The following is a 12,295-nucleotide window of genomic DNA, read 5'->3' on the forward strand; positions in this document are numbered from 1 at the left end:
GGAGGGCCAGTGGGACGACCTTTTTCTCATAGGCTTCGTTTGCGTGCACCAGCTACTCGGCTTCGTCGCCTCAATCAGCCAACCTTTATTAACCTGCGACAGAGGATCCCCGGCTTGAAGCCAGCAAGATGGGCAAGGCAAGTCAACACACAGTGCTTTACAATTGTAATAAAACGCCCGTTCACATGAAATTTGCGACAAAATGATATCCTTCTCTTATTAGCTTTGAAGATGGCGATATTTTTCGTCGGCGCGGCTGTAGCCGGCAAATACAATGGGACTTCAGGATGGTCATTGGCTTCAAGATGGCGGGGTAGTCAGGACACAAATTGATGTCAGATCTTGTTTATACATGAATACAGTCTATAGAATTGCTTTGTTACAGAAATGCTAGTGAATCGGTTTATGTTCCTCGAAAAGCCTTCATTTTGATTTATCGAATTGTGGGTACAATTAGCTGTAAAATGTGCCGGCCACGTGGAGGACGTGACGTAAATCAAAATTCCCTACCATATCTTTTAATAGCTCTAATATAACAATATTATTATGGCCAGTGGTGTAATTCGCAAAGATTTATGTTGAAAAGCATGCTAACTACCCGAAAAATTTTAAGTGAATCGCCGTAATACCATTATAGACCGATGACCCTACTGCAGCCCTCCACGATCTCACAATGGCGGCGTCGTCTTCGTAATAAGGTTTCAACCGGCCAACGGACCAATACATTAAGCCGATTTAGCTAACCCTCGTTAGTAATAACACGCCAATTAGAATCTGGTTATCTTAAAAAAAATCGCTATAGGGAGTACGGCCTTACGGTATACGATGTGTGCGAGTGTTAGAATAAATTTTTCATTGATGTGACTGGCTGTGATCAACAGGAAAAGGTTCACATTAACATCGTGGTGATCGGCCATGTCGACTCTGGGAAGTCGACAACAACTGGACATCTTATCTACAAGTGCGGTGGCATCGATAAGCGTACAATAGAGAAGTTCGAAAAAGAAGCCCAGGAGATGGGTAAAGGATCTTTCAAGTATGCCTGGGTATTGGATAAGCTGAAAGCCGAACGGGAGCGTGGTATTACCATTGACATCACACTGTGGAAATTTGAAACACCTAAATACTACGTGACTGTAATTGACGCCCCTGGCCATCGTGATTTCATTAAGAACATGATCACGGGTACTTCGCAGGCAGACTGCGCTATCCTCATATGTCCGGCTGGCACCGGTGAATTCGAGGCCGGAATCTCAAAGAACGGCCAAACTCGTGAGCATGCCCTACTTGCTTACACGCTCGGAGTCAAGCAATTGATTGTCGGCGTGAACAAGATGGACACATCTGAACCCCCCTACTCAGAAGCTCGCTTCGAGGAGATCAAGAAAGAGGTGTCCCTGTACATTAAGAAGATTGGCTACAACCCTGCTACTGTGCCGTTTGTCCCCATCTCAGGTTGGTGTGGTGACAATATGCTTGAAAGCTCGCCCAATATGCCCTGGTACAAAGGGTGGTCGATTGAGCGCAAGGGTGCCACGTTTGAGGGCAAAACCCTTCTTCAGGCGCTCGACGTCATGGAGCCACCCACTAGGCCCACAGATAAACCCCTGCGTCTTCCCTTGCAGGATGTCTATAAGATTGGAGGTATTGGTACAGTGCCTGTAGGCAGAGTCGAGACCGGCATAATCAAGCCTGGGATGGTGGTCACCTTTGCCCCGGCCAACATAACCACTGAAGTGAAGTCCGTCGAGATGCACCATGAATCGTTACCCGAGGCTGTGCCCGGTGATAACGTAGGCTTCAACGTGAAGAACGTCTCCGTTAAGGAACTGAAAAGAGGCTATGTATGCGGTGACTCCAAGGACCACCCCCCCAAGGAAACAGAGGAGTTTGCTGCTCAGGTAACTTCTCTACGTATGAATCTGCCTCAATACTTTACGCAAGCTGATATTCTCAGCTGCTGGCAAGATGTTCACGTTCAGTTTAGTTCCAAAGCATTTATGTTATACAATATGCCCACTTATGAACTACACTCGTAGAACTCGTAGAACACTACATGTGCATAGGTGTATACATGTGCATAGAAAATCCTAACAGCAACATCGCTGCTCTTTCGTACGCAAGTAATTTGTTTCTGTTCTATGTATGTCTTATTTCTTATCTAGGTTATCGTCCTGAATCACCCCGGTCAGATCCAAAACGGTTACTCGCCTGTTCTCGACTGCCACACTGCCCATATCGCCTGTCGCTTCAAGGAGATTAAAGAGAAGATTGACCGTCGTTCTGGCAAAAAGCTTGAGGATAATCCTAAGTTCGTCAAGTCGGGTGATGCCGCCATTGTCGATCTTGTTCCTCAGAAGCCAATGTGCGTTGAGACTTTCACGGAGTTCCCACCTTTGGGTCGCTTTGCCGTTCGTGATATGCGACAGACCGTGGCAGTCGGTGTAATCAAATCCGTGAAGACCAAAGAGGTAACCCACGGTAAAGTGACTAAGGCTGCTGAGAAAGCCGCCAAGAAGAAGTAACTAGCACGTCGGGTCACCGCCGCTAAACGCCGTCACAATGAAACGACGACGAAAAAGCGGATTTCAAAGGGGTGGGGTCGGCTGCAGCAAAAGTTTGGTCTGCGCCGAAGCCGTCCGGGCTTTGCGCCCGTCATAAACAACAGCGTGCACATCAACAATAGTAGATCGACCATTAACAAGACGACGCACATCATCGGCCGTCCTACGAAATTCATCAATCCAGCAAAAGATGTTTTTATTATCGTTTGCGACGACAGTGCGCTGAGATGCGCCCGGTGGCCAAGTCAGAGATTGCAATGTCTGTATTTGTATCTGTATCATGTTTTAACTACTCGTCAGGTATCCACTGGTTCGACGGCAGCTGCTCGGTGTGAAGTCGAGCAGCAGCAAGGGGCCGGGGAGTCGGGAGGCAAGCTCATCGGGCTGTGGCTGAGGGCACGATTCGTGCGACGCTCCCGTTCTAGTCACCGAAAGGAACACCAGCGGATAGGACAGCAAAAGCAGCGGACAAGGCCCAAAGCAACAGAGCTAGCATCATAACTACAACAGAGAATATCGTTATCATTCATTAAGAACAATAATCCTTCGCTTTGGAGGCAAAAGCAGACGTTAATTAAAAAAGGCCGGGTAAACAGCGGCTGGCGGATGAATGCTTTCCCTGGTAGCGAGAATCCCAAGAGTGGCCTGCTACGGCGCGTAGGCATGTCGGCCCGACTCCGATCTGCCCACCAAAATATTCCAACCTATTTGTTTGTAAGAAACCATGACAACATTAATAATTATGATTAAAAAACGTAATGATGAAATGACATATACATAAACAGCAGTAAGTAATATATGGCAGAGCAAACAACAAAACTATAGTCGATCAATAAATCATCAACAAATTGTAACACTACCGATACCCAACGTATATCGGGTTCTCTTTATTATTATGGTAATCTATTACAGCCACATCGACCATAATCGTGCTCGAAATAACATGTGCAAGTGGACATTTATATTCATATATATTTAGCGTATCCTTTAAATAAAGTTGCAGGTAAGATACTAGTTCTACTACAGTTATTCAACTACATACGTATATTGACATATATGGGTGATAGATAATATATATATATATATTGTCGCGCTCATTCATTAGTTAAAAAAATAGCATTTTGTTAATGCGAAATTTTTTTGCGTAAGGAAATTGTTGTACACAAAATCAAACCGTAACTACATAAATTTCCAAAAATCTAATCTATTTTAAGAAATTGTCTTAGAAACAGTTTTTGCACCTTTTACCAATCCAGTCATACGTAACTGAATAAGGTCCACTTAATTTTTATTTCTAAATATTATATCAAACCGGGTGTCATGCACGAGCAGCTAGAATGCTGATTGACATGGCGTATAATTCCACTTAAACGTCGATGAAGGAATGTCAAAACTAAAATGAATTGGTAGTTCTCTGAAAACAGATAAAGATGCAAAATAAAGTGAGGTCTCGATCGCTGCTGCAAAGCCACAACACGCACATAGAGGCTTTCGAAACGCTGCGGGCATATACTACATATTTACACACTTTTCCCGTAAACAAAACTACGGTTTACTATATCTTAGTTTGATAGATATGGCTAAGTCTGATAGTTAATTGGTCGATACGAGTCAGTGATGCCGGACATGCTTGTTGATTCCGGGCAGATGGGTACTCAACTGGCTTCAGCAAGAAGATGCCAACGGAGACGATCGGGCTGTACGCAGTAGTTAGGTAACCAGAAAAAAGCTGAGCTTTAAACAGAATCCACTGACCGCTTAAACATACTCAAAATCATACATGACGCTTGCGTGACCGATAGAAAAGCATTCGTAGTTTGTTGATACTGGTGTTTGAGAATAGAAATTACCTGCTAATTTAAAGAAAAAGGGTGACCTCATATAGCTAAAATAATAATATTTCAAGTACGAAATTGCGAAAACCTACGTTGTAAGTGAGTTTCTTCCGACAGGTAAAATTACTATTAAAAGCAATATATTCCGCAAAAAGCTCCTTTGCATTTCTATTATTATCTCACGATAATAATAGAAATCTGCTCCATCATTCTGTTTCTGCAATGAAGGAAGTAAATGTTTTAAAAACTACTCTGTACACAATTTAGAATTCTAGCCTCTGGCTTACACTTTTCAGATTTTCACATAATGTTTACAATAGGATAAGGTGTAGCAGGCGTGGTAGCTTTAGATTGTGACCATCTAACTTAGATAAAAAAATTAGTTTTGTTGTTTAGGGAGATGATAATACTCACTGGATACCTATAGCGCTGATGAAAGGATTAGCAAAAAGATCACGGAACCTTATGTGGGTTTTTTTTTATCTGAATGCATTTATTAATTATTATGATTATTTTTTCTTTTGATATGTCTGTGAAAAGCACGCAGTGCAAGTAATGTAATACTTGACTGAGAGACAGAGGAATTAAGCCCTCACTTCTGGTTCCTTATGATCGGTTGCAATTAAGGGAGAGCGGTAAGAGATATATTTCTTTTCTAAAATTTAAAAAAGGATATTTTGAGCTAGTGCCTTCAGAAATCTTCAAACAGGAATTTCTACATAACTTTAGATTTCGTATGTATATTGCCTTTTATCTGTAAACATCGTTCGACTTCAAAGCTTCATATACAATGCGCTTCATAAAGAATTCTATGAAGGAAATGCAGTTTTTTCCTCTAGGGGACTAACAATTTCTTATTATTAATACAGAACATATATATGATTCCGTAGAAACGCCGTTGTTGATACGCTAATGAGCTTGTGCGATACATTGTGGTAATCCTCGTGTTGAAGTTATATCAGAAACAGACGGTGAATATGATTCAAAACGTTATTCATGAGCTTACGGGTTTACATCCCTTCCAATTTTCTCTGACGAATATTTGCCAGCACAACGCAGTCATGCTGAGAACTTCCGGTTCCCTTGATGTTTGAATGCTGGCAGATATAATACCCACGTTGGATTTAACCAACAATTTTTACGTTTTTCAAATTCTCTTACGATTCTATTGTCTTCAAGGCATGTCAATAAGGCGCCATAAACTGATGGAGGGTATCTGTCTATAAGCATTTACAGCAGAAAAAGATAACTTTCGATTCCCGCTCAAATTATCATACTTATGTAAATCTTTATTTTTTTTTAAATTTTTTAATAGGGTCGAATGGCCTAAACAAACAACTAATGAAAACTATTTCCGACGAATGTGTTACAGAAGAAAGCAAGTGTTGATGGATAACGGTATTATATTGCCATTGCTCAAAGCTTAATGGATACCACATACACTTCCCGACTGGATATTTACGATAATATATAAGAAACATCTAAACCAAGAATAAGTCAACATAAGTAGCTTCATATGGTGTGAGACCAAAAATGTTTGCTTATATTTTAGCGTTAATCACCACACGCGCATGATCAGCTTAGCGCGCTAACTTTTTTTTCATTCGTATGCCAGGTTTCAATAAAATGAGGGAGTTCTTAAACTGCAATGATTAATTTGATTTGCTTGATTCCCAGACAACGTTCGCTATTTCCTTATTCAAATTCACTTATAGGACGAGATAATTTATAATGCGGATTTTGAAACGAGCGTCCTAGAGTCCGCGTGAAGTAAATGGCGAGGCTACTTATTATAAATTATGAAAGAGGCTCGTTGGTCTCATAGACGTTTGGATTTTGGCGCGTCGCGCCTCTAATTGTTTTGAGTTAGAAATTATCTTGCATTTGATATCCTACACTGATAATGCCTTACGTTAACATCAATGTTCTGATTGCCATCGGGTATATTAAATAATGAATTTTTGTGCTAACTGATTATGAGAATTTTACAGTTTTAGTCCTTCGATACATATGAAGATTTTGTTTGAATTATTCATAAACCAGAAACAAAATGAAACACCTATGCTTACGGGCTCCAACGATTGGACATCTATTTACCTGACAATGTAAAAAAAGTACACGTTTTATGCGAATCTTTTCACCTTATCTTGCGCTTTCCTAATGGTTTAGAGATTTGCTACGTAAATATACAAACAATTAATCAACGTGATAATTGATTAAATTGATGTGAAGGGCGATGGTACACATGGAATTGCTATCGATGGCACTAAAAGATCCATCCTGGCAAACCTCTATTTGGTTTCTTGTCAATAGGTACTTTTTCTGAAAGATATTTAACTTCTTAACATTGCATTGTCTTGGTATTGCCTTTTAATGGTGAAGATTCACTTAAGCTTTTGCATAAAATTTTTTTTGAAAATCTTGAGAACTTTCATTGAAATTTTTCAATAAAAATATACATTTGTTGACACTCTAGACTAATCTAGTCTGATTATTTCTAGCAATACCCTTAATTTAACGCAGCTAGTTCCATCTTATAATACAAAAGACAAGTTTCAACCAAGCTAACTTATTAATGCTTATATCACATACATTTTAAAGGTTATGTCCAGAAAACAGTCCGAATACCCAAGCAAGTTGTATTTCGACATAACCAGAAGTGCATCCGAGCAACTAGAAGTGCCTCAAAATTGTATGTCAATGCCTAAATACACGACCACATAGTGGCTGCCTATGGTGGCCATCACTTGAGTAGTGAAATAACTTCAAACAAACAGCACGATCACAAAATCAATACAGAATAAATAAAGTTAGGTCTTTAACCTGTTTTTTTTTTATTTACGACTCGGAGTAAATTGCTAGAACATTCTGCTTATTATTTATATATGTAACATAGTTCAGCTGTGTATTGTCGCAAGCGTATGAGCATGTGTTCTAATAGACTCTTTCCTTCGATGTTTTACCTTAGTAGCTATGGATAACACATTGAGTTTATTATTCGAGAATACTTGCAACTGTAGACAGCATTTTATTTCTTGACTAGTTGAACCACATCTTCATTATGTACAATATGGTTCAGTCCCACTCGTTGCGGTGAATACTTCGTACTTGTACCCTGGAATAATAGGTATGTATTTATGCTTGGTTCAACCATTCAGTATGATACTGGCAATCCATATGCTACTCAAATATATAACTGCCTAAAAACGATAGCCGCATAAGAATGCTGATCATTTCATCAAAGCTATTCATAGATACATTGTTTTAGATGTTTTTCTAGCTTGTAAATAAATGAAACACTCTAACAGGCTATTGAAATCGAGCCAGAAGAGCCTTCTGTAAGATTTTCTGCTTTTTGTAGATGAAAATATATATACTTACCCAGACTAGTGCGTATTTAAATTCGTTGACAAAGTTCCTGTGCACAGAGTGACATACATGTTCGATAGATGCGTTTCGACGTAAAATAATGCCATCATTCAAATCCGGGGGTGTGCCGCGTTTTTTTGTGTAAATACTAATCAGCGCCAACTTTTCCCAGATGCGCTCCTTTAAATAGTCCAAATTGAGCTTCCAGTGACAACTGCGGGTTGTTTGGACACAGAGTTAGTTTAGCTCCAAAGAAAACTTTATCTTATGCTTCTTAATAAAAACGTATTGAAATTAGGGTTTTATTTATACAAGACGATGATCAAAATGCCTACTAAAGCTGATATAAAATGTTTCTCACCTCACTACCACCGAATCAGGTTGCCGCGCTAACCGATCGACCTCTTCAAGCGATACCTGAAGTCAAGAAATATTATTTTGCTTTCTGTATGAATGTCTGCGGGATCAAACAGCTAATACTCGTTTTTTAAAATCTGAAAAATCCTTTATTACACCCTCTATTTACAGATGAATGGCATGTCATATGAAGTTCCTAATATTATATATTCTCTATTTCTCTGATCCTATTCGGCGGGAGCATTCTCAAGTAACATGATGTGACAATTAAAATACGCAGCTATCTGTGATTTTCAAAAAAAGTAAATGTAAAATTCGTTTAAGCAGACCCATAAATCAAAGCTCCATCAAGTTTTAGTAGGATTCAGTAGGCACCCTGATGCAATAGTCCTTCTTCCAAGTACAGATCTGACACCAAAAAATATAGCGGACCTGATCAATTTTGTTGTACACGTAGAGGCAAGGAAGATAGACACGGTTTCCTTGGATCACGTCAATCAAGTCGTCGGCTGTTGCATCTTCGCGAAAAAGGACCTACAAAATATAAAAGGCAAATGTACATTTTATCAGTCATTATACGGAAGTCTGAATGGATAAATTGTACATCTGTAAAGTAATACCATCTATGTATAATTATATATAGATAAATTAATAAAGATGCTCTATAAACGAATTGTTCCTCAAAAATATACCTCAGCATTGAAGATTTTGTACTCATGCAAAATGGTCTGCACAAGCTTATCATCACATTTAGTCAGCGTACACGTCGAATTGATCGAGAGGCCACCGCCTTTCTTTTCCTATAAGAACTCACATCAGGAACACCGCACAAGCTTTGCATTAATAATTCTATACTATAATTAAATCAACAATTACCAATATGTCTTCTGGGCCTAATATTGGACGGCATAAGATATCGCGTTAGTGTTTTACTGGTATCGACTCCAGCTTAACTTGACCTACTATAAGTAAAGACAAAAGATCCGAATAAGCAATCCAAATTATTTTTAACGGCATTCAAAAGAAACAATTTATACCTGTTGTGCCAGAAGACTGATATAATTTCAACAAAGTGCATACATCAGTATATTCCGCATTGAAGCCGTGTAGCGAATAGGAGAGTAACCGCTTTTGTTGTGACCGAGTGAGTCTACGTACCTTGAAATAGATGTTGGGTTTTTGCTTGTTGAGACGAATGCCAACTGCTTCGAGTTCAGCCTCTAGAAGTTGCCGATGTATCTCTGCCTTGGTAGCATCGAGCATAATAATAACCAAATCCGCTGTGCGAGCCACCGCAATCACCTTATTTTATCATTAGTGTATTTTAATAAAACAAATTCCTCTAACATTGGTATATTTGTGTAGATATACCTTTGTAAAAATAGGATTCTATAAGTAAAAGTTGTAAAGAGCTTGTGTGTTCGTGGCAACAGCCAAAGGGTATGGCCGCTCTGGAAAGACTATGGAAAGCCAACTTCAACAGCGAAATAAAAATGCTGTATATATATCTTCTAATTAAAGACATTTGGGGGAAGGAAATTTAACAAAAATTAGAATATTGGTGAAATCGTTTAAAATCACATAAATTTATTTCCTGTACCTAAGGCATTAGGCTATATATCAGATCGCCCTTGCTAGACTGAACTGAGTTTTTCTCTAACATACCTATAAAAAGCATATGAATATGTATATATATATATATATATAGCACAATCTTTCATCTCCATTTGCATTTTTGTTATTCACCGAGGTAGTGTCGCATGAAGGATTAATAGACCGAACTTTGTCGTGAATCTCTCTTCTGGGGCTTAATGGATAAAGCCCCTTCCGTTCAAGGCGTCATATAATGAAAATCTTACATGAATCAATCAGCATCTGCCTCACCTGTCGACCTCTCCCTTTTCCCTGAGAGGCTCCTTCGATAATACCAGGAAGATCAAGCAGTTGAATTTCGGCATCGTTGTACTGTCACAGATTAAAATAGACGTATCATGGAGACAAAAACAAAGTTAAGAACAAATTATAGTAGGCCCACAGTCCGGTAATAATTGTTTCACTTTTATCATGTTACACTGATAGAGTTGACGTTCGCTATCTTGTACTCATGGTTACTACAAACTAGTAGATATAGTTCGTATTTCCGTCGGTAACAAGCTCTAAATTACTAATATAATCAATTTAATTTATTGACTCTACGCGAGAAATATGGCATATGACTAAACGTATATCAGAGTATGCAATAACACATTTGTAGCCGATGCAAATACCTTTATAACGCCAGGGATGCAGGTCAAGGTTGTGAACTCGTAACTGGCACATTCACTCTTTGTCTCGGTGATTGTAGACAGAAGTGTTGATTTGCCTAGAACCGTTACAGAATTAAAGATGGATCACTTTAAAAAGTTCCTCGAAAAAATGGAAAATGTCTTGGAAAGGCCCACTAGATACTTCGAAATTAGCAGTAATACGTATACTTATATGTATCTCTCCGCGTGATCAAAATGAAATCTCCACATTTACATCCTAGCTGAACTACGATACTTTTAATAGTTACATATTTTAAATCGTACATATATTTCTATCAAGCATTATATTTTAAAACGAGGTTTTTATATGACGAGAAGTTTTGTCGACTCACCAACGGACGGAAATCCAATGAGAGCAACGCGCGCATCGCCACTTTTCATCACGTCGAAGCCTTCACCTTTTTCGCTCTTGGTCTTGTTTCCTTCAATGAGCTGCGTCCGATATTTTGCCAATTTCGCCTTCAGAAGACCCAAGTGATACTCGGTAGCTGTAATCCATTCAATATTAGTAAGCCAATCTATGAAGCTCAACCCAAAGTAATGAATCTTCGAAATTAGCACCGTATTTAACGGCAAAAAGGTCGATGACAAATTTGTCTTGCCAAACGAATATTCCTTATTGCTGTATGTTTTAATAAACCAATATTAGCAATTCTATAGAATTCAGTAACTAAATACTAAGAATATCATGCTTGCAATGCTTCTGTGCACAATAAAAACAGTATTACAAAATCATCTACAACTAAGTGCAGTCGCCAACAATATCGATTTTCTGAATACATCTGTGAATTTTAAATATATATGCTACACAAACATTGCCCCTTCTAGAAACAACTACCCCTTTATATAAATGAAAGTGTTATTTAAGTCAACCCATTATTAATTATAACTTGGATTCATGTTTGTTCCAAGATAATACGACATTTTTCATAACCGCTCAAGACCCAAACGTGTATTTCGTTGCTATTGAAATTAAATTTGCTATTTGTGTTCCATGGAAGCTACATGGCAGGTAAAAACTGTCTTCATTTTTTGATTTCCTAGGAAAAATCAGGTGAGATTCCTTTCGCGACTGCCCGTGTCATGTATGCCATATGCTGACATACATCACCATACTTGTTATCCGAAAGCAACATGTCTTTTTCATCTCCCCATTATGCTGTGACAAATTAATATTATTGCTTTGGTAATCTACCTTTGTTCTTCTGGGTTCGTGCAACCTCACGCTCAATTTCGGCGATTTTCTCCAAGATTCCCATTCCGGAGGAATCTAGCACTTACGCCGCTACACGTTAAAAAAATCGTGGAATTGTAAATGTAATTTAAAAGTATTTCAGCACAGCTGTGACAGATACGCACGATCACAAAGATACATAGATAATTAGATCACAAATGGGACTCGCAGTCAACGGGCTGATTCTAAGGCTTCCGAGCGTGGCGATGTTTTGAGCACTAGATACAGAATCTGTTCCAAACGTCCGTGAGTAAAAGCCTGTCACAGATCAAGCAAAACCGGCTCGACAGTGAAAAGCGGGCAATTTTATAGATTTCGATGTCAATAATTTAAAAAATTTCAAAATGTTCATTTAATGATTTATAAAGTAGATTATTTTGTTTGAGTAAAAACTATTGGTGATTAAGTTCACTAGAAGCTCTCTAAAGATATACAACATGAGTTGCTTCTTAGTACAAGGAAAACCCGAAAGAATAAATATAATTATCTTTGAACCTATTTAATCGTTGTATAAAATTTTATGTCTGTGTAACATAGGTAAAAAAAAAGTCATTCAACGAAAAAAGTGAAAACATATGATTAAGCTCGCTATAGCATTTTTAGTTCAACACATCTTTTTGGGAGGGTTTC

At 38.6% G+C, this 12,295-nt stretch overlaps 3 protein-coding genes across 3 annotated transcripts in view; 2 read left to right on the forward strand and 1 right to left on the reverse strand.

Annotated features, from left to right (window-relative positions):
• Positions 1-3,438, forward strand: LOC111269333 (elongation factor 1-alpha 1). Its single transcript, XM_022848833.2, has 3 exons — positions 1-137; positions 882-1,901; positions 2,166-3,438. The coding sequence occupies exons 1-3, from the start codon at positions 129-131 to the stop codon at positions 2,523-2,525; spliced, it is 1,389 nt and encodes a 462-aa protein (XP_022704568.1). The 5' UTR covers positions 1-128; the 3' UTR covers positions 2,526-3,438.
• Positions 3,439-7,204: 3,766 nt separating this feature from the next.
• Positions 7,205-11,881, reverse strand: LOC111269334 (developmentally-regulated GTP-binding protein 2). The gene is made up of 10 exons (XM_022848834.1): positions 11,627-11,881; positions 10,764-10,919; positions 10,393-10,487; positions 10,010-10,090; positions 9,284-9,427; positions 8,818-8,925; positions 8,558-8,659; positions 8,130-8,185; positions 7,781-7,982; positions 7,205-7,514 (listed from the first exon to the last, which is right to left on the reverse strand). The coding sequence occupies exons 1-10, from the start codon at positions 11,688-11,690 to the stop codon at positions 7,428-7,430; spliced, it is 1,095 nt and encodes a 364-aa protein (XP_022704569.1). The 5' UTR covers positions 11,691-11,881; the 3' UTR covers positions 7,205-7,427.
• Positions 11,882-12,113: 232 nt separating this feature from the next.
• The window catches only part of LOC111269318 (carboxyl-terminal PDZ ligand of neuronal nitric oxide synthase protein), a 31,713-nt gene continuing 31,531 nt past the window's right edge, over positions 12,114-12,295 (forward strand). Inside the window, exon 1 of the mRNA XM_022848802.2 lies at positions 12,114-12,202. The gene's annotated coding sequence lies outside the window, so the exon portion shown is untranslated. The remainder of the gene's footprint in view (positions 12,203-12,295) is intronic.

Source organism: Varroa jacobsoni, unplaced genomic scaffold (assembly GCF_002532875.2).
Source record: "Varroa jacobsoni isolate VJ856 unplaced genomic scaffold, vjacob_1.0 scaffold_1378, whole genome shotgun sequence".
Classification (NCBI taxonomy): domain Eukaryota; kingdom Metazoa; phylum Arthropoda; class Arachnida; order Mesostigmata; family Varroidae; genus Varroa; species Varroa jacobsoni.

Coding starts and splice junctions, on each gene's coding strand:
- LOC111269334 (XM_022848834.1), bottom strand. CDS start 11,690: ATGGGAATCTTGGAGAAAATCGCCGAAATTGAGCGTGAGGTTGCACGA. Junction 8,660..8,817: donor ACAAAATCTTCAATGCTGAG/GTATATTTTTGA, acceptor TATATTTTGTAG/GTCCTTTTTCGCGAAGATGC. Junction 8,186..8,557: donor TGTACAACAAAATTGATCAG/GTCCGCTATATT, acceptor TCTTGACTTCAG/GTATCGCTTGAAGAGGTCGA.
- LOC111269333 (XM_022848833.2), top strand. Junction 1,902..2,165: donor CAGAGGAGTTTGCTGCTCAG/GTAACTTCTCTA, acceptor TTTCTTATCTAG/GTTATCGTCCTGAATCACCC.